Source organism: Artibeus jamaicensis, unplaced genomic scaffold, assembly GCF_021234435.1.
Source record: "Artibeus jamaicensis isolate MK-2021 breed Jamaican fruit bat unplaced genomic scaffold, CSHL_Jam_final contig_467, whole genome shotgun sequence".
Classification (NCBI taxonomy): Eukaryota; Metazoa; Chordata; class Mammalia; order Chiroptera; family Phyllostomidae; genus Artibeus; species Artibeus jamaicensis.
In genome coordinates this window covers 3,270,396-3,289,459 of record NW_026521845.1, presented here as the reverse complement: position 1 = coordinate 3,289,459, position 19,064 = coordinate 3,270,396, and the positions used below count along the sequence as shown (strand labels likewise).

Below are 19,064 nucleotides of genomic sequence, written 5' to 3'. Positions count from 1 at the left end.
GGATTACAGAAATCAGAACTGTTCTCATTTCACACAGAAAAACGGTATCTAACACTGTAGTAGGGTCGGACCCAGCATGCAGTAATCAAACACATTACGACTTCTGTTGTAAACGTACAGACGTTCACACTGAGCGGAAGGGTAGAGACCATAGACAGCCTCATATGGGTTCAGTTGTTACACACTTAGGAAAAAACTTTTGGCTTCAGAGGTTTCTGGATCACCAAACTGTAGACACAGGGTTATGGCTCTGGACTGCAAAAATATAAATAAAACTGTATCTATTGCAATCATTTCCCCCAAGTTTGTGAAGTCCATTAAACTCTCAAAGTAGAGAAGTCATTTAAATCCTTAGGTAGGAAATAGAAAATGGCCACTAACAATTGGGAATTTGGAAGTGAGCTCTTAACTGTTAGATGTTCTTTGATCAGTGTGATTAGAAAACTGGTTTTGAATAACTGCTCATGAATAGTAAAATTTATACTTTATGAAAGTCAGGACATTTTTGTTCCTTTTCACTGGGATCCACCAGCTTTCTGATGATCATGTTCTGACCTCCGTAAAGGTGAGCAGTCATTCATGGTCCTTGATTCTTATCTGAATGTTTGGGACGTGGAAGTAGGTCATCAGTGGGAAAATGGCCATGGATCCTTCTCTCTTTCTTTATTAACAACAAGCTTTCCTTAGAATAATGTCACTTTCACTTATACTTGTATTTGCATTTTTTTCTGAATGGTTATGTGTGATTGGGAATAACTCTCCATCCATCCATCCATCCATCCATCCATCCATCCATCCATCCATACATCCATCTACCCATCCATCTGTAATATTAAAAAAAAGTAATTGCACCTTTTTCTCTAATTTGCCATCAACACTATCTACCCTCAAGTTCTTGCTGTTATACTCGATTATTTCCTAGTTCTTTCATCTTGCCTTCGTAAAATGAAAACTTAGAAAAGTCAGAAGCTGTAGGAAATAAACCCATGTACAAGCCCAGTGCAGCATTAAGAGTGCTTCTGTTCTAAAAAACAAAACATGAACTTAAAAATACATGAATACTCACGTCTAGACTGACTTTTAAGTTTCTGAGTTATCTGCAAGCATCTTACATTCTCTTAACTGATGAAACACACTTTTTTCCAACCATTGCTCATCCTACTTACCTCCCCCACAAACTTGGAACACTTTAAAGTGGCCAAATGGAATTTTATCAAACTTTCCAAAAATCTTCACCCCCAGGCCATAGGAATTTGAGCCAAAGAGGTTAGTTCTTAAAAATAATTCCATCTCATAACATTCAGAACTACTGTAAATATGCTTTTATTTCTGATGTGCTGTATTTTGTGTCAACTATAGATTATACAAATTTATAACCATAATTAGAATGTTTTAAAGATGAGAGTTAGTGCTTCTACCTTCTTCCCTTTTCCTCACCCAACAAATCTTAGACACTGCTCTCCATATACTTTTGTGACAAATTAAAGCTTAGAGGACTGGGGGTTCTTACATGCAAACTTCTGATTCTGGTGACTTTAAATTCTAAATGAATGTCTCTGATTCTGACACCAATTCCCACGTGTGTTTTTCCCACACCACCAATTAACCTGATTCTGGCATCATCTACTGGGAGACGGCGTCAGAGCCCTCAGGTTCTGGGCTCGGTCCCATAAGACGCCGCAGCTCACTTAAGACTCCACTCGAAAGCCCAGGTTGTCACCTGTGCTTCTGATCAGCTGGCTGGAGATAGGAGTTCCAATGACGCCCTCCTCAAGTTTGATTCCTTTGGTAGAATGGCTCACAGGACTCTAGCAGTTTACCGTGCGGAGCTCCCATGCCCTCTGAGTGCACCCCTCTCTCCGAATCTCCATGTGTCCACAATCTGGAAGTTCCTTGAACCCCATTCTTTGGGGTTTTATTTTTATTTTTTATGGAGGCTTCTCTACATGGCCAAGACTGATTAAATCTTTGGTCACTGGGGATTGGTCCAGAACGTCTCTCCTCCTCAGGGGTCAGGACAGTGGGACTGACTGAAAGTTCCCATCTTCTAATCACAGGGTTGGTCCCACTGGCCCACACAAGGCAACCTAGAGGCTTTCTGAAGTCACCTCATTAAGATAAGCAAAGACACCTTCGTTGCTCTTTCACTTGGGAAGGGTTTTAGGAGCTCTGCTAGGAATGAGATCGAAGACCAAACGTCTATTTTCTCATTTTAACCACAATATCACACTGTCTATACGGCATATGCAGCAATATACTCTTTTGAGAAACAGCAAATGTCTATATAATTTAACCTAACTCTAAGTTTTCTCCTTTTTCAAAGTGATGATAAGTGCAGACCACCTTAGATGCTCATATCACAAAACAACAGAGAGATTTTAACAGGGCTTAAATATAAAGGGCTAATTCATTCATATGACTATAGATTATTTTCTTTATTAAACAACAACAACAACAACATGGCCCTTGTATCATGCCTCCTTACTGGGTCCTACACAAGCTTGGGATGAGATAGGCAACCACACATCCTTTCTTCGTCTACTGCCCCAGTTCCCCTGTGTGGTGGAGACAAGGGTGGTCTTTGGGTTGGTGGAACCAGGGGGTCAGGGCCCTCTCCGGGAGCAAGCTGGCAGACCTCTCTAATGCTGAACGCTGCCTTCCTCTCCAAGTCTGCAATCATCTCATCCCCCAGATGGTGTCCAGAACCACTCCAGGGCCAGAAGAACCTGATGAAGCCCATGAAGTGATGGTGGAGACTTCATGACCTTGGTTCCTTCTGCTCCAAGTCAAACAATCACAGTCCCCACTGATGCCGCCAAACTTCTGTCCTTATCAACACTAGTACTTTCTGAAAATGACTAGGGACTTCCTTTTAAAAAGCCAGAAAGCTTGCATCTGCCTAATTCTCTAAAGCATGGATAGGGCAAGCCTACTGCCTGAGGGTGAACTAGCACAGGACACCTTCCTTCTCCTCTGAGCCCTGGTTTGCACATGGCCAGGGGTGGCTAATCCTGTGCGATGCAGGAGGCCATGGTGGGCGTGGCTCCGGCAGGAAGAGGAGGACAGCCTGCCCTTTTTGCAAACACGGGAGTGGTGCCTTTCAGCGTGACCCTCACTCTGCGAGACACAGCTATACAGACAGGACTTTATATAGCTCAGCATCAAGTTTTAAATCATTCAAAGGAGGAATCCGCAAGGAGACATACCAGCCTTTCTCCAGAGAGAGATCAATGAGCTGTGGAGACAAGTTGGCCAGGAACACTGCCTTTGATCTAGATACGGAGTGTGACACTTGGTGCCAGTCTAAGGGGCACACTTTGTAATCAATTGGAGGTGGAGCATGGCCAGGGCCATATGGGACAAAATAGAGACAAAGCTGATGGATTATTTAGAGAATGTTCAGCATTACTCAACAAGATAAAGTGACAGATGAAGTTGATCAAATAAAGTTCTCAAACTTAGAAAAATATTCAGGGTATCAGGGATCCTAAGTATTTTGTTACGTCCTCTTACTCAGAAATCAAATGCATGATAAATCAAAATGCAATTAAATTAAAATGCTTAGAGGATTCACATAAGATAATATGCAAAAAGAGAGAGCAGACAAACCTCTGGTGTATTTACATGTTAATAATGTTATAGCTATAATTAGAAAGCCTGCATTGCAAAAAGAGTCTTACATCATTTTAGGAATTATATTAGGTATAATGTGATTTTCTTTTTTTGGCTCCGCAATGCCTTTGCTATTAAAACTTGCAAAATCATAGCTCCTAACACTCTAAGAGTATTAAAACTTGAAATGATTTTTATAATATGCATATGAGAAATATTATGCATACATAATTTAAATGATGATGATGATGGCGATGACAGTAATTTAAAGGTCATTTCAAGGAGAAACAAACTGTAAACAGTAGTTTTTCCCATACGTGAAAAAACCTAAGCCCCAGGAAACTAAGTTGCCATGATAGTTATTCAACTGGTAGACATGCATTTACTGGAATCCAATATCAAAGACCACACTGTAATTCGTCAACATGGTTAATCTTCATTGAATTCATCTTATTATACACTAGGAAGCACCACATAAAAAGTTTATCCCTATTACTCTCCTCCTCAAAAAAAAAAGTCTCCCTTCCATAGGTTCAAAATCCCTATTATGACCGTATTTCAAGTTTCTGACTGTTTATGACCAAGAAGAAAAATCCCAAACAGCAACACAGAAGCCTGTAGAGTCAAGTCCTGAGTGAGTACGCAGAAAAGCAAGGAAGGGCTGGGGACCACAACGCCCGGCAGGGACATTCTGGGGAGAGGATGGAGGTGCTAATTCAACAGATGAAAAATGTGAGGCTTTACCCCACAGCGAATGCAGTTGAATTTCTTTCCCTTTCATTTTATTTATTTTGACCATTATTATATTCACTCTTCTAAGCATTTATCTCTTCTCCATTAGAAATACAACTTGAGAAAACTTGGACAATCTGATTAGGTTTGAAAAATGTTTATTTCGCAACAGATGAATAGTTTCATAGCATTTGTAGCATGACTTGCGCTCTCCTGAAATGGGTTTACACAGGGAAGGCAGATTCATTTCATTGCTACAGAGCCGGCTACTCAAAATGACCCGTTCTCTAAACCAACAGAGGTCTTTCTGACTTTGGATGAAGTGCAATTTCTTCTTCTTCTTTTCCTTTCTTTCTTTTTTTTTTTTTTTTACAGTTTTTGCCAGCAGAGTTCTGTCTCAGATTTTGATTTAGTGAATATTTGTGCTAGTGGGTAAGAGGTTCACTATGCTTGAGTAAAGAACTATCGGAGCACAGGGGACAAGCTGAAAGTGTGCCAGGCAAGAGCACAAGGAACCGGCAGGATTTCAAAACCATGGACAGTCTAACCAGGTCACTAAATGGGGTCAGTACATCCAGGTGTGGTCCTCTGTAGTCTCGGAACCCTAATGTGAGAACTCTACTTTTAAAAAAATAGCTCTATTGAAATGTTGTTCACATACTATAAAATACATCCATTTATTTATTTTTTAGATTTTTTTTTTTTTTTGGAGAGAGAAAGGGAGGGAGAAGGGGGGTTAGTTGCCCCTAGACTGGCTTAGTAGTCATTTAAAGTGGATGATTCAATTTAAAAAAAAATATTGTCACAGGGTTGTGCAACCACCTAATTTTAGAACATGCCATTCTCCCCAAAAGAAGCTTCATTAGTAGTCACTCCTCTCCCCCTACCTCCTATCAAGGGTTAGATGTGCATTGACATGGTGGCTAAGGATCTACTTTTGGATCCTAGATGTAGGGGTGGGCAAAAGTAGGTTTACAGCGGTGAATACATGAAGCACGGAGTTTATTCTTGAATTATGTGTCTTTCCATACAAACAACTGTAAACCTACTTTTGCCCACCTTGCATCTGCCAATTCTGGACATTCATATAAAGCAAATCATTCAGCATATAGTCTTTTGGGACTGTCTTCTTTCACTTAGCCTAATATTTTCAAGGTTCATCCATGTTACAGTATATAATACAGCTATTTTCCTTTTTATTACCAAATACTCTTCCATTGTACGGATATGACTTATTAGCAATAATCGCGCCTCGGATAAACCTCATTGGCTACGATACTGCCACTGCGCAAAGCTCGGATATGACTTATTTTATTTATCTGCCATCATTTGATGGACACTTGAGTCGTTTCCAATGTTTTAGGTACTGTGAATAATGCTGCTGTGAACGCATGCACACAAGTGTTTGTGTGGATGTGTGTTTTCACAATTCTTTGGTGTGTATCTAGGAGGGAAGAGTACAATGTGTACAGTCCCAAGTACTTAATAATGATAATAAACAATTACATTACTGGTTCATGCATTTACCGTACCGTACTTTTTACTGTTATTTCACAGTGTACTCTGTCTACCTACAGAAAAGCAGTTCGCTGTAAACATCATGCTGTGTGTGGTACGTGGACAACAGCTGCATGCTTTCCTGTTTACGGCATCTCTGGATGGTATGTTTTTCTCCTTGCTTGATTTAATCTCGTGTTGTTTTGTACAGTAACATGCTGTGTAGGATTGTAACCTAGGAGCAATGGGCTATACCGTGTATACCGTAGATCTGTTGTAGGCTACACCATCTATAAGTATAAGTGGTGGTGTTCTCTGTGATGTTGGCATAATGACGAAATCACCTTACAGTGCATTTCTCAGAACACATACCCACCATTACACGGTGCATGATGTACAGGCCTCCTGGTGGGTGTGTAGTGTATCTCACTGTGGTTAGATTTGCACTTACCTGGTGGCTAGTGATGTGGAGCATCAGTCTGGGTGCTTATTGGCCATTCTACTTACTTTCTTAGGACCATACTCGGAACGCCCCTACCCCTAGACACACCAACACCACTTCATTCACTTTTTGTACCTTCCATTGAAATACACATTCTTAACCTGCCTCAGGACCGTTCTCCTTTCCTGGTTCCCTCCACATACCCCCAGCTGCCACAGCACATACACACTCAGCACGCGCTTTCACAAACGATTCCTTCTGAAATTGAATTTGATGCCTTATCACAGTGGCTTCTAAATGGTAACCAGACTTGAGCAGGCAAAACCAAGTGAGCTAATTGTTCTTTGTCAAATACAATAAGCACCGACATGTCTTCGTCTAATATTTGCCATCACCTGGGATCCCAAGTTTTTTAAGTGCAGAAAAAACATTGTTCACTTCTGTAAAGCTTCTCTCCCACTGAAGGGAGCAGGGATGCTGTCTGAGAATGGGATCCTGAACAGGGCGGGAGGAAGAATTCTCTGCTGGTGGGATTCCTCTGCCCAAGGGCTGCAAGTTGGCCTGCAGAATCTGAGATGGAAATGAACTGTGGGGTGCCTCTGCCTTGGTACATTTTTTGCTCTCTCAAAAACTGCAGCAGAAGGCCACACACACCTAAGAATTTGTTCATTTGATATTACACAAATTAGACAGACCTGGTCCTGCTCCCCTGGCTGAGTATAGCCATTCCATCATTTATCTTATCCTAAAGAAACCTAAAAATAACATTTTGCTTACAAGGGGACAGCTTGTGCAGGAGCTCGTCTCCAGCCAATATAAGCTACCTACCGTTATTTTTCAAGAGGTAATTTTAAGTATCTTTACTCTGTGAGATTTATTTTGATGCAAGATGGTTTTACTACAAACTTTGCTAAGATACCAAGAGACATTTTCAGCAAATGCTCAAGGGAAATTAATAGCTGCTCAGATACCGCTACAACCTCTGCAAACTCACTAGAAAGTGCAACAATGGTTAAATCATTTCCAAAGTCAAAGTCCCTTTGGGCTGGCTATTTTCTTGGCTCTTGGTCCAGATTCTCTCTTGGGGAGCTTGAACTACAACCTCTAAAGGTGAGTTTCTTCCATTTTAAACATGAGGCTTTTGAGAAAGGATTTTCCAGAGTTTAAAGAATGTCTCTTAGAACATAGCAACATAGAGATATAAATGCAAACATCTTTTCCACCTAATTTAAACTGTAGAATAGTTTATAATTCTTGGAGAACTTAAGTTTTAGACAAGTGAATTTCCTGATACCCAGAGTTTCTGATCTTTCCCTAACCTTGGCTTTTTGTAAATCTTTTAGGAGAAGAAAGGGGAGGCTTGTTTTCTTGATCTAACTTGCTGGTTAACCTGAGCTCTTGGCATCTGAGCTGAGACAGGATTTTCTGACCTCCAAAACTGGCCCAGCCGGAAGCAGTGAACAGCACGTTTTTCTCGGTCTGCCTCCAAGGTATACATCTAACACACCCACTTCCGGTCCTCTCTGCTGCCCCTGCCGCAGTCCAAAGCCTCTTGTCTTTCACTTGGGCTACCACAGGAAGTTCCTAACTTGTGCCTCAACACCACTGTCCAATGTACTTCTCCCTTGGACCAACCATCTTTTCATTACATGAATCACATTAGGTTATTCCCTTAAAACAAAACAAACAACCTTTGATGACTTCCCACTGCAGGCACAATGAAAGTCAATTTCTCACCATGACCTGCAAGGGCCTGACTGATCAGGGGGCTGCTTATTTCATCAAAGTAGTCTCATGACCATCATCTTCCTTGCGTGCACTCAGTCTTTTCTGCCACGATGTCTCGAACTTCCTACATCTCTGCCTGTCAGGCTCATGGTACCACTTTGGTCCCTCGCCACCCTATTCCTTTGAATTCTTTATGTGTCAACATAAATGTTGTTACCTCTTCAGAAAGCCACCCTCTGACCACACACTGCAAATTAACCTCTTCTGCCTTTTCCCCTGCAAACATGGCTCACTGTTTATTTTTGTCACAGTACTCATTCCAAGTCATAATTTAAAAATGTGTTTGCTTTTTTTATTGTCTGCTTCTCTCACTAGAGACTAAGACCCCCATGGCCAGGAAATTTGCCTGTCACATGGTAGCACATTAACTGTTGAATGAGCTAATAAATAATTACCTGTTATGCCTTAATGCATATTAATTATGCCTTTAATAAATGTAGAACACTTTCCCTACACATTCTCAGACTCCAGTAGCCACTATTCTGCCTTGTTTGTCAACTGTCTTGCGAAGGTTTACCTACCGGAAGTTGGAACTACAAAAAGGATTTTTTTTCAGGGTTACTTCTCTAGAAATTGATGTCTGAATTACAGATATAAATGGATGGCCAAATTAATTTACTAATGCAATGCAACAAAGCTAAGTCACAGGGCACAAGGTAATCCCTCACATAAGGTACGCAACAAACACATTATCACATAATAAAGCTTCTTCCCTTATTTCTATTCTTTAGATTTATTTTCAGTTGCTTTGAAAGTAACCACTTCTACTTCTTTCTACTCTGATAACACCATACTTAAATCTGAATTTCTAACTCAGTTGAATACAAATTTTGGAACTAGAAATGTTACCATGACAAGTGGTGATCTCCAAATTAATGCATAACCTCCCGACACCAAGCATTCAAATTCTTTTCCTGTAATTACAGATTTCAGTTGGGCTGAAACCAGACTTGATTGCCACATGTTTGTGCAATTAAATAGAAGAGCAGCTATCCTTTCTCCTGGTTCATCAAAGACTACCTGTCTCAAAGTAAAATAAACCAGTAAATTAAGTTAGACATCACTTTAAACATAACTCTTACAGATGTCACAATTGATTTATTAAATTCAAATGTCTTGAGCCAACAAAAAAATGAAATCATGGTAGACCTCACTACACACTATGGGGCTTGAGTCTCTGTTGCCAGAGCCAGATTTTCTGGTCTAGAACGCCCTTATCTCTCAGGACTGCTTGTGAAAATCCTCTTCTAACTCCAAGCTCCTTGTCAGAGTTTCTCTGGGCAGGATTCATCATCCCCCAGCCCCAGTTCCCCCACTGTACATTATGCCATATTAGTGCTAGAACCTTAGTTTAAGGAGACACAACATTCATCCAATAACCTCGAGTGTCCCCTGTGCCTAGTAAACACCCCATATGGAATGAGAATATAATCACAAATAGCTTTATGCAGTTATATAGCTAAAGGCTCTGCCTGAATACCGAGTTCAGAAGTGAGAAGCGCTTTGGGCTCTCATTGTCCTCTCCTGGGGCCATAATCCTTTCAACGGGATCACAAAAAACACGTGTATTCTCAATCAGTTGTGCTCTTTTCCTCCAAGTGACATTATAGCTCTTGCTGTCCTCGCTCCAGGGGGCCTCATTAGTAGCCAATGTCTTCCTGAAAGGAAGAGATGAGGCCTGTCTATTTCCTTCCACGCTGGCAGAGTAAATGTTAGTTTATCCCACTGCCTTCTGGATGTAGTCAAGCTGAAATTCGTTTAGAAAATTATTTTTCCTATGTCTTGGGCTGCTCAGGGGTAACAAGCCTACATTTCTTTTTGGATGATTTCTTATTAACAATTGAAAATGCCTAGTTCCAAGTATATGGGAAAAAAACATTTTTTTCTGATTCATGTGAAAACCAAAGGGTCAGTTGTGTAAAGCACCAAAACAAGAGTTCCTTCATAGAGCATAATAAAAAAATTTAAAAGGGGGAGATAGCCTGCCTTAACATTTTCCAACAAAACTTAACCCTCAGAATGAGAATCAAGGCATTTCACCTAACCAAGAAAGTAGCTCATTCACAACAATCCCTTGTATTTCCACAATATGTTCCTAAGATACTTAACATGCCTTATCACACTATGTTAGGTCATTTTGGAGGTAGGTAGTCATGGGCAGGTTATCATTTATGTCAAATGATGGCGGAACAGCCAATGAGCATCAGCATGTAGACAGAGCTTTTACTTTAGCAATAAAACTGCAAGACAGGTCATTTTAGCTCCATTTTGCAGGTTAGGAAGTAGGGCTTTTCGTGACTATAGTTAGTAAGCAGAAGAAGACCTAATTCAACAATCCTCATGTTTTTCAAATCACATCAATTAGAAAGACAGCATGCCTTTTCAACATGGATGTATACAAATTCACCATTTCAAGAAATATATCTATCAAACCATATGACTCACTAGGACAGAGCCAGAAAATACATTACTACTACTTTATAACCAGACACCAGTTAGAAATAATGGGGTAAGAAAAATGTATGCAATATTTAAAACTTTAAATATCTTGTTCAATGAAAAATTCCAAATAAGAGCATGGAAAACTTAATTAGAAAGGGAAATTTCAACCACACCATTAAACCATGGGGTTACTTTTAAAGGCTTAATAAGTTACGGGTAGTAGATTATTGTTTACTTTTTATAGAGACGTGCTTTTCCCCAACTCCGAAGATATTGCCAGGAAGGGAGCTAGCTATCCATCAGAATGACTGTCCCCTCTGGCTGCGGAACTGGGCCTATCAACCGCTCAGCTAATCACGGTGCTGTGCCCTGAGCTACTGTGGATTCACAGATGAGCACAACTCATCTGAAGTCACTTCTTGGCATTTTCTAGATGGTAAACTGTGTCCTTTCCTTGTGGGTGGTGAGAATGGAAGCCAGAGCTGTGACTGACGGCCGAGGGCTGTGACTGATGTTCCTTAAAAGGAACAGCCTGGCTTGGAAATTAAGCTAAACTACGGGGGACAGTAGGGAGGGGACAGAGAGGAAGAGAGGGAGAAAGAGCAGACAAGAGAAAGGAGGAGGAGGAGGACATGCAAAAAGATAGACAGTGAGGGAGAAACACGGCTGGCTAACCTTACAGACTGCAGTCAGAGCCCCTGCTCTGGCAAGTTCCATCTTGCCCGTGTGGGGTCTGCCTGTCTAAACAAAGGGGGTCTTTCTGCTCCCAGGGTTTGGAGTAGGGTTTTTATTACCATCATATGTAATGATCATTTAATAATAATTTGAATAATTATTCAATTAAGTAATTGAATAACTGAAATTACATTGTAATTGTAATTTCAATGTAAATTTCCATTGTAATTTCCATTTACAATTGTAAATTACAAATTACATTGTAATTTAGTACAATGGTAATTCAATAATAAACTTGTTACACACATACAAAAAAAATCCACCTTCACTACTTCACTAATCTAAGTCCAAATTTCCACGTCTGTTAAATACAATGATACAACAGGTCAAATCAGCAAATGTTTATGAGACGCTAAGGAGGGAATATGGCTTAGCACTGTAAGGACTATACCAGACGTGAAGACGCTGGGAAATAAAGATCAATGCAAATGTCAAAAACTAAGTCACGGTATCCAATAAGAACAGACATGTCATTGGACAATACAGGATTAACTAACAAACAAAGTATGTGGAGAGTACATATTGCAGTGACAGAGGAGGGGACAAGCACCCTGGGAAACAGCGTCCCATTTTAAGCATCTACAGGGTCCGGCAGAAGTAAGGCCTGCCTGAGTGTGGCTGATAGGGTAATGATACAGATGTAATGATTTACAGTTTTAGTTCGAACATTTCACCTGAAATGTCATATGGTGTGCTGGAGTGTGATGTTTTATTACAGAATTACATGCTTATGATTCTGTAATAAAAAAGCAGTGACATTTGTGTTGGATCCTTACACTTCTACTTTCTGGTCCCACTCACACAAACAGTGACTACCCCAGAGGTTTAATCCTCCTCACCGACCACACCCGTAACGGACCACACCCGTGCTTCCTACCCATGTCCCACGCCACTCAGAGCATCCCTGCCCCATGTAAAGCTTGCACTAAGGCAAGGCGGGCTCCATGGGTGTGTACCTCTGCAACTGCACAGGGCCGCACTCTCACAGGGCTGTACATGTGGCTTAATGATTTGCCATCTTGAAATTGTTAACAATTTTTGAACAAGGGGCCCAGCATTTCCACTTTGCGTGGTTCCCTGGAAACTACCGCTGGCCCTGCACGAGGGGAAGGGACAATGTTTTTCTCCAAACGATTCAGACCAGCGGGCATGCTCTTCCAAGCAGCCTGTTTGCCAAGAGACATGATATATTTCGGATGTCAAAGGGCCAAGGAGCACACTGTCACCTTCTGTGTGCTCCTCCTTAGCCCTTTATTGAAATGAAATGATTTAGAAGAATGAGCAATCTGCAGTGGAGAGCACTTGGAATCTGCCAGCGCACAACTCTGCCAAAATGGAAGGCAAGCCACCAAGTGTGACTCAAACGGCCCGTAGTATATTTTATTTGTAGGACATGACGGCACAGGGTAAAGTACAAAAGAAGGGGGAGGTGTGTGTTTGATTTTATGAGATACTTAGAGAGTGAAGAAAAGCAAGTTCTGGTCATGTCAAATGCATAAAATAGCAACATGAGACTGTTATCGCCAGTGTTACAGAGAAGCTTAACTCTGTCTCACGGGGACTGTGCCTCTAGTCAATTTCAACATTTCCTCCAAGATGGCATCTCAGCTGCTCTGTGCTGGCGTATGCAATAAAAGAGATTAGAGTGTCTACCTATGTTCTCGTCCTGGGGTGTCCACCACAAGATGCCAGCCTTCTGCACAATTCACTTACCTGATCAGAACAGCTACTCCCAAGTGACAGCTCATCAGTTTCCCCTCGATGCCTAATTTCTCACCACTTCTCACCGCTTCCACCCTCCCTTAGACTCTGATCCCAAATATTGTGTCTGTGTAAGGTGAAAATACTAATCTTTCGGTTTTGTACCTTAGTGTGACTGCTTTTCAGGCCCCTTTTCGGGAGGACAAGTTTAGACTAGAGAGGAAAAGAGGTTTGTGGGAATCCAGTGAGGTTCATGAACGGAAGTTGTATGGGATGGGCCGAGGGAAAAAAGTTTCCTTCTTATAATTTTCCAAACTGAGCCAGCCTTGCTTGGTAAAAAAATTCATAACATACAACTAAGTCTGAAGGAGATGAATAATTCAAGTATGCTTATCTTTAAGCAATTCTCTGTTCTATCTTACCTGCCTTGACTGACTTTTAACTGAAATCATCTTTCCCGTTAACCTCTGTGATGCATTTTCAAGCAGAAGAAACTCATAACCTCTAGGGAGGATGTTTCAAATGTTTTCCTCCGTTTCAAACTGCTCTGTTTTTCCATCTACATTCACTGAGGCAGAGTTGCTTCTATGATGAAGTTGTGGTATCTGAGTAATTACATCAGTTAGCGCAAGTCAGGCAGCGTGTACATGGTCCACAGATCTTAGCAGTTAATTTCACCTGATTTAAGGATGTACCAGAATCTACTGGCAAATGCAAACGGAGTGGATGATCCTGGCTTTGCATGCAAGCAAGACCGAAATGAAGAGAATAAGCAGAGAACTGTGGAATGCAGTAGCGTGTGGTGAGCAAAGTCCCTTAGGATGTAAGTTTTCTAAAGATCTAAAGCAAAATCATTGTCAGCGAGAGGATGTTGGAGAGTAGACTGAGTGGTTTCAATATTAGTGTTTGGTTTACAGTGTTGATTACAATTTCTTTTCATTCTCCTACTAGAACCAGCTCTTGGGGGATGCTGTTCTGGGAGCATGAGCTTTCTTCCGGAATTAACATTTAATATGCCTCTATGGAACTGCATAATCATAGCCAGATACTAGCATGATTATGCCAGATAATGCCAGATTATGCCATAGAACTCGCTATGACTAGCATTGCCTCTAGTTCAATACTTCAGAGGAGACATTTCCCTTCATTCCTGAAAAGATTCTGCTTCAGGAAATGTGATATAATTCTACAAGAATCCTGAATGCCCTTTCAAAAGATACATTGATCATCTGTTTCTTGGTAACACCTGGGAGAGACTTTTATACAAACAGTGAAATTTTGACAATATCCCATGAATTGAGCAAAACCAAAACAAAACTGATTCTTCTTACCTTTGTATTCTTTGCTGTTGGTCTCTGGAGGCGAGTGGGTTTGTCACCTCCACAGGGTTGCTCCACTCCTGTTACATGGTCTGCTCTTTGTCTTGTTTCCTCATCAGAAAAGTTGTTTTACCAGACGGCTGTCCTGGCAAAGCATCACCCAGCCGTTCTTGGTAGTATCACAGCCTCTATGCCGATTCTTTTACCCAAACTCCGAGTTTTGCCAAATCTCAGCACCCTCTTAGACCTGATACCCCAGGTTGAGGCCCATCTAATTGTTCATTCAGGCTATAAAAGTTGGCAACCCTCATGGTATCACACCTAATAAAATACCAGTTTCAAAATGCCATCATGCAAATGAAAAAACCCTACCTCTCTTGTAGAATGAGTTTGTTCTCTTTCTTCCAAAAGTCTTTAAAGTCAGAGCTGAATTCATGCCAGATACTGAAAAAAACATTTGGGGACACCTCCTTCTCTCCAATTTTTGGCTTCATGAAGAAATAGGCTGTGGTCTCCAGAAAGCTGTCAAAGCACACACACACACAGAGTATAAAAACGATGATTACTTTCCAATACGGGACATTCCTTCTCCATCCAAAAGCTGATTTCATTCATGCACCGTTATTATTACCAAGAGGACACAGACTGTTCAGGCACCAACACTAGTTGTCTGATGGTTTCATGTAGGGGTTTGGATATGGGTCGTGGCAACTGACAAAACCCTCCACATACTGAGAAGTCTCCCCGGTCCAATTCTATGGTCAATCACTGTGTGTCCAACATAGTTCAGAAATGAACCGGAGTCAAGCTGAGATATACCGGAAGTGGAAGGTTTATACTTCCTCTCTACACTCTAAACCAATAAAATATCAGCCATTTCCCCCAAGGTAATATATATATCCTATATTTTGTTACTTATATGCCATTTGGCTTCCTATGTTGCTAGAGGAAGAAGCAAAAGTCCTAGGAGATGCCGACAAAGTCTCCCAACAGGGAGTGGCTACCATGTGGCAGCAGCCTGTGACAATAGACTGATGGCTTCCAGAAGATGCCACTCACAGGCTACTTCGTGTTACAGCTGCATTAAGCTCAGAAGAGCTTCGAAGGGGTATTTGACAAAGAACATACCAGGGGTAAGTGACAGGTTTACGACTTAGCAAAAGTCTTCCACCCCCATGCACAATGCCTTGGAAAGGGCCTAGGCTGATAAAGGTGACAATGTTATGGCAGCTATGCCGCATGTGACCAGACTCACTGCAAACAGAAGTGGCACTCCAATACCCCTGGTCCCTTTCTCCTCCCCCCCGCCTTTGCCCTAAGGCCAGCACTATTTCTGCCATGGAAAACTCAGGTATGATTTAATCTTAAGTAAAAATGTCTAAGGCAATTTCACTTTGCCATATGATGCTGTTTGTTTAAAGTGTGGACACACTTACACACAGGGACACTACCCGGGCATGTATTCAGCTTGCCAGGTAGCCGACTTCCAATCCCTGCTGACATGGGCCTGAAAAATGGGATGTGTAGCCCGAGTCATGCAGCTCAGTTGGTTGGAGCGTCATCCCACAGTTGGAAGGGTCACAGTTTTGATGCCCAGTCAGGGTACGCACCCAGGTTGTAGGTTTGATCTTGGGGCATGTACGAGAAGGCAGCCAATCGATGTTTTTTCTCTCTCTCTCTTTCTCTCACTCCCCAACCCCTCTCTCAAAAGGCAATGAAAAAAAAATCAAGTGAGATAAAAATAACTAATTAAAAAAAATGAGTTGTGTAAGGTGATTCGCTCAGAAGGTAAGGATGCTGAGCATCACAGACGAAATCAAAACTCCCCAGCCACCCTGACTGTGGGTTACCACGGGTGGCTGGTTTGCTCCGTATATTTTTGCTTTTGCCTTGTGGCTGTCTCTGAGCAGCAAGGCGACCAGGGAAACCAGCCTTTGGATTCTGGGGACAGATGACCGGGCCGATTCGATCAAACATGTGGCTTGCAGAAATTATATATTTCCTTTTAGTTTGCCTAGTGCAAGAATGACACAGCAGAGTCCTTTAATCCTGAGAAAGAGTCCGGCCGTGAAGTGGATGTGGTATGTGAGCATTTGGCTGGCACGAGCCGTGGCAATGACATTAGAATGTGTGCGCAGAATGTGTTGATGAGGTGAAGACTGCCAGGAGAGTGAATGGCAGAGAGCATACACAGTCCAACACATATCTGGGTCGTACTTTACAAAAACTGATAAAGTATACACACACTTCGCTCCTGGGAAACCCCGTCTTTTCCCTTATATGCCCAAAGAGTATTTATGATCCGTATGGCTGAAGTTAGGTCTGAGATCTTTTGACTCTCAGTCTTTTTCATCATTTCTCTAGTAATTATGCTTTATAAAATTGGTTATTACCAAGCAGGCCCGGCCACGTGAGCAATTCTCGACATTGTAATAGCTGGTTCATTCAGCTGCCTTAAAACAGTTTGAGGGCTTCATCACAAGGTAGCAGGTGGAAAGGAAAGAATATAGGACTTGGAATAAGAAGACATAGGATAGTGAATCCTGACTCTTGGACCAGCTGTGTAAGCAAACCATTTAACAGCACCGTGACTCAGCTTTTTCACGCATACACCAGAGTATCATAAACAATTGTTCTGAAGTTCAATGGACAAATCAATACATTTCCACAGTGTGTGTTGACTATTTTAACATAAGGTAAATTTATTTAATATTGCGTATTACTTTATACTACATATATTATATATTACACATTTAAAAATATAAATATTTATTTCCTAACATTTTTCTCTAAGTTGTAACTAATTAAAATGGGGCTGATTTATTAATAGATACACAGGTGATCATGTTTCCTATAGATATTTTTGAGTTATTGGCATGCAGAGAGGCTTCCTAAGGTAGTAATAATTATTCTGATTAATCAGTAATTTCCTCTTGGCTCTTGTCATAAACTGTCCACATCGTTTTAAGTAGGTAACAACTTTCGAGTCTCAGTATCCTCATCTGCAAAGTAGAAAATGCGCCTGCTCTTGGAAGGGTGTCGTGAAGACTGGATGAGAAGGACCTTGCCAGTTATAAACTGGAATGGCAATGCATGTATTAACTTCCTAAGATGCAAGCATGTTTTCCCTAAAAGGGCTCTTTGTGAAAAACTTGATGAATTTGTAAGACAAATGGGTCAATGTGTGAAACTGGCTAAGACTGTGATTAAGTCCACAGCTATCTCTTTGGAAGTGTCCGTGGGGAAAGACCAAGTGTCACCCAGCGGGGTAAGAGGAGAGTAAAGCTCTGTCCCAGCTGCCTTCGGCCCCCTCGTGCCCAGAATAAAGTATAAGCACTTTTCAGAAACAACCAAGCAAACAAGAGGGCAGCAATTTCTACAAATTATCAAGCTACTTTGAATTTCAGAGGCATTTTCAGTTCTACATTAATCAGCATTCTGCTGATTCATTTATGTGACATGAAAGGTACCCACTTAGGTGACAGAGGGTAGGAAGAGGTTCCATTCTTTCTGAATTATTCCCTTCAGATAAATCTGAAGCCAGGTGGGTACCATCCACCATATGGCAAAACAGGATCACTAAAAAGGACAGATGTCCTATCGGACACTTTCCTTACTACATTACACAGTCTCTTCTGTAAGGCTCTCTTGAAATACCCCTGGGACACTAAGAGCCAGTGGTGAAAAGAACTGCAGTTATAACATTAAGAAAATGCAAACGTCACAATAAGAGACAACTCCAGAGAACCCACTAATCTAGATGCTCCAAAGCTCGTTTGAGTAAAAGATCAGCATCACACTTTTCCACTACAAACATTAAACAGTCCAGACATGCTGCTCACAATACCAGCAAGATAAGCCACAGAGTTCTGAAAACATGGCTTCAGCACAGGACTGTGTGGGATTTCCCCGAAACCCCACCCAAAGAGAGAGCAACTAACATACTAAATTCAAAGCCCATAGAAAAATAGCCACAAGAACACTGTGTCCAATATCCCCACAAACCTCAAAATGTAAGCAGGTGGCACAAACTCCAGGCAGCACAAAAACCCATGGGCAGCATCATCGGTGCAGGAGGAGGCAACGGGGGCTCAGAGACCTTAGCTGTCCATTTTATTGCACGAGTTATGCTTCAGTTGGGTGATGAGGACACCGTGCAGTGGGCAGGTGATGTCTACACAGTTGTGCACTTGACACCTGCATGATTTTATCAGCCAGTGTCACCCCAATAAAGTAACAAATAAAGAAGGGAAACACAGAGAGAAAAAGTAGAGAACTAGAAAGATGGAACAAAAAAGACATGAGAAGGAAGAAAGATAAAGTCCTAAATAAAATTATTACAAAAAACAAACCAACAAACAGGAATAACATAATGGTTCTACAGACCAAGGAGGACGTGCCAAAGAGCTGTCTATCCAATGGATGGAAACTGTTGGCTAATATTTAAAATACACTAAAAGAAATGACCAAAATGAAAGAGGCTGCAATGAAATGCAATTCGCAATCAGAAAAAAACTCAGAAGTGAAGTGACAGAATTTAAAGAACATAAAATTTAAAATACTTCACATATAAAAACCCAACTGAGTAACAGAAGAGCTAATAAGACCAACACGATTTCTTAACAGAAATAGAAGACAAATGAAAGAAGCCCTAAAAATCAAAGGGAAATTTTTTAAAACATCTGAGAGAAAGTTCCAAATATAGGGCAGAAGAAATTCCATGTGTCTCACACAAATCCCTACAAAAAACAACCAAAGCAATGAAATAGAATACATTTAATAATATAGTTGAAGAA

At 41.2% G+C, this 19,064-nt stretch overlaps 1 protein-coding gene and 1 pseudogene across 1 annotated transcript in view; both read right to left on the bottom strand.

The window, feature by feature from the left end:
* FMN2 (formin 2) overlaps positions 1-19,064 on the bottom strand; it is a 262,700-nt gene that overhangs the window by 18,035 nt on the left and 225,601 nt on the right. The window contains 1 exon segment of the mRNA XM_053667283.1: positions 14,641-14,790. Coding sequence (XP_053523258.1) covers positions 14,641-14,790 — 150 coding nt within the window.
* Positions 5,577-5,640, bottom strand: LOC119048525 (uncharacterized; annotated as a pseudogene).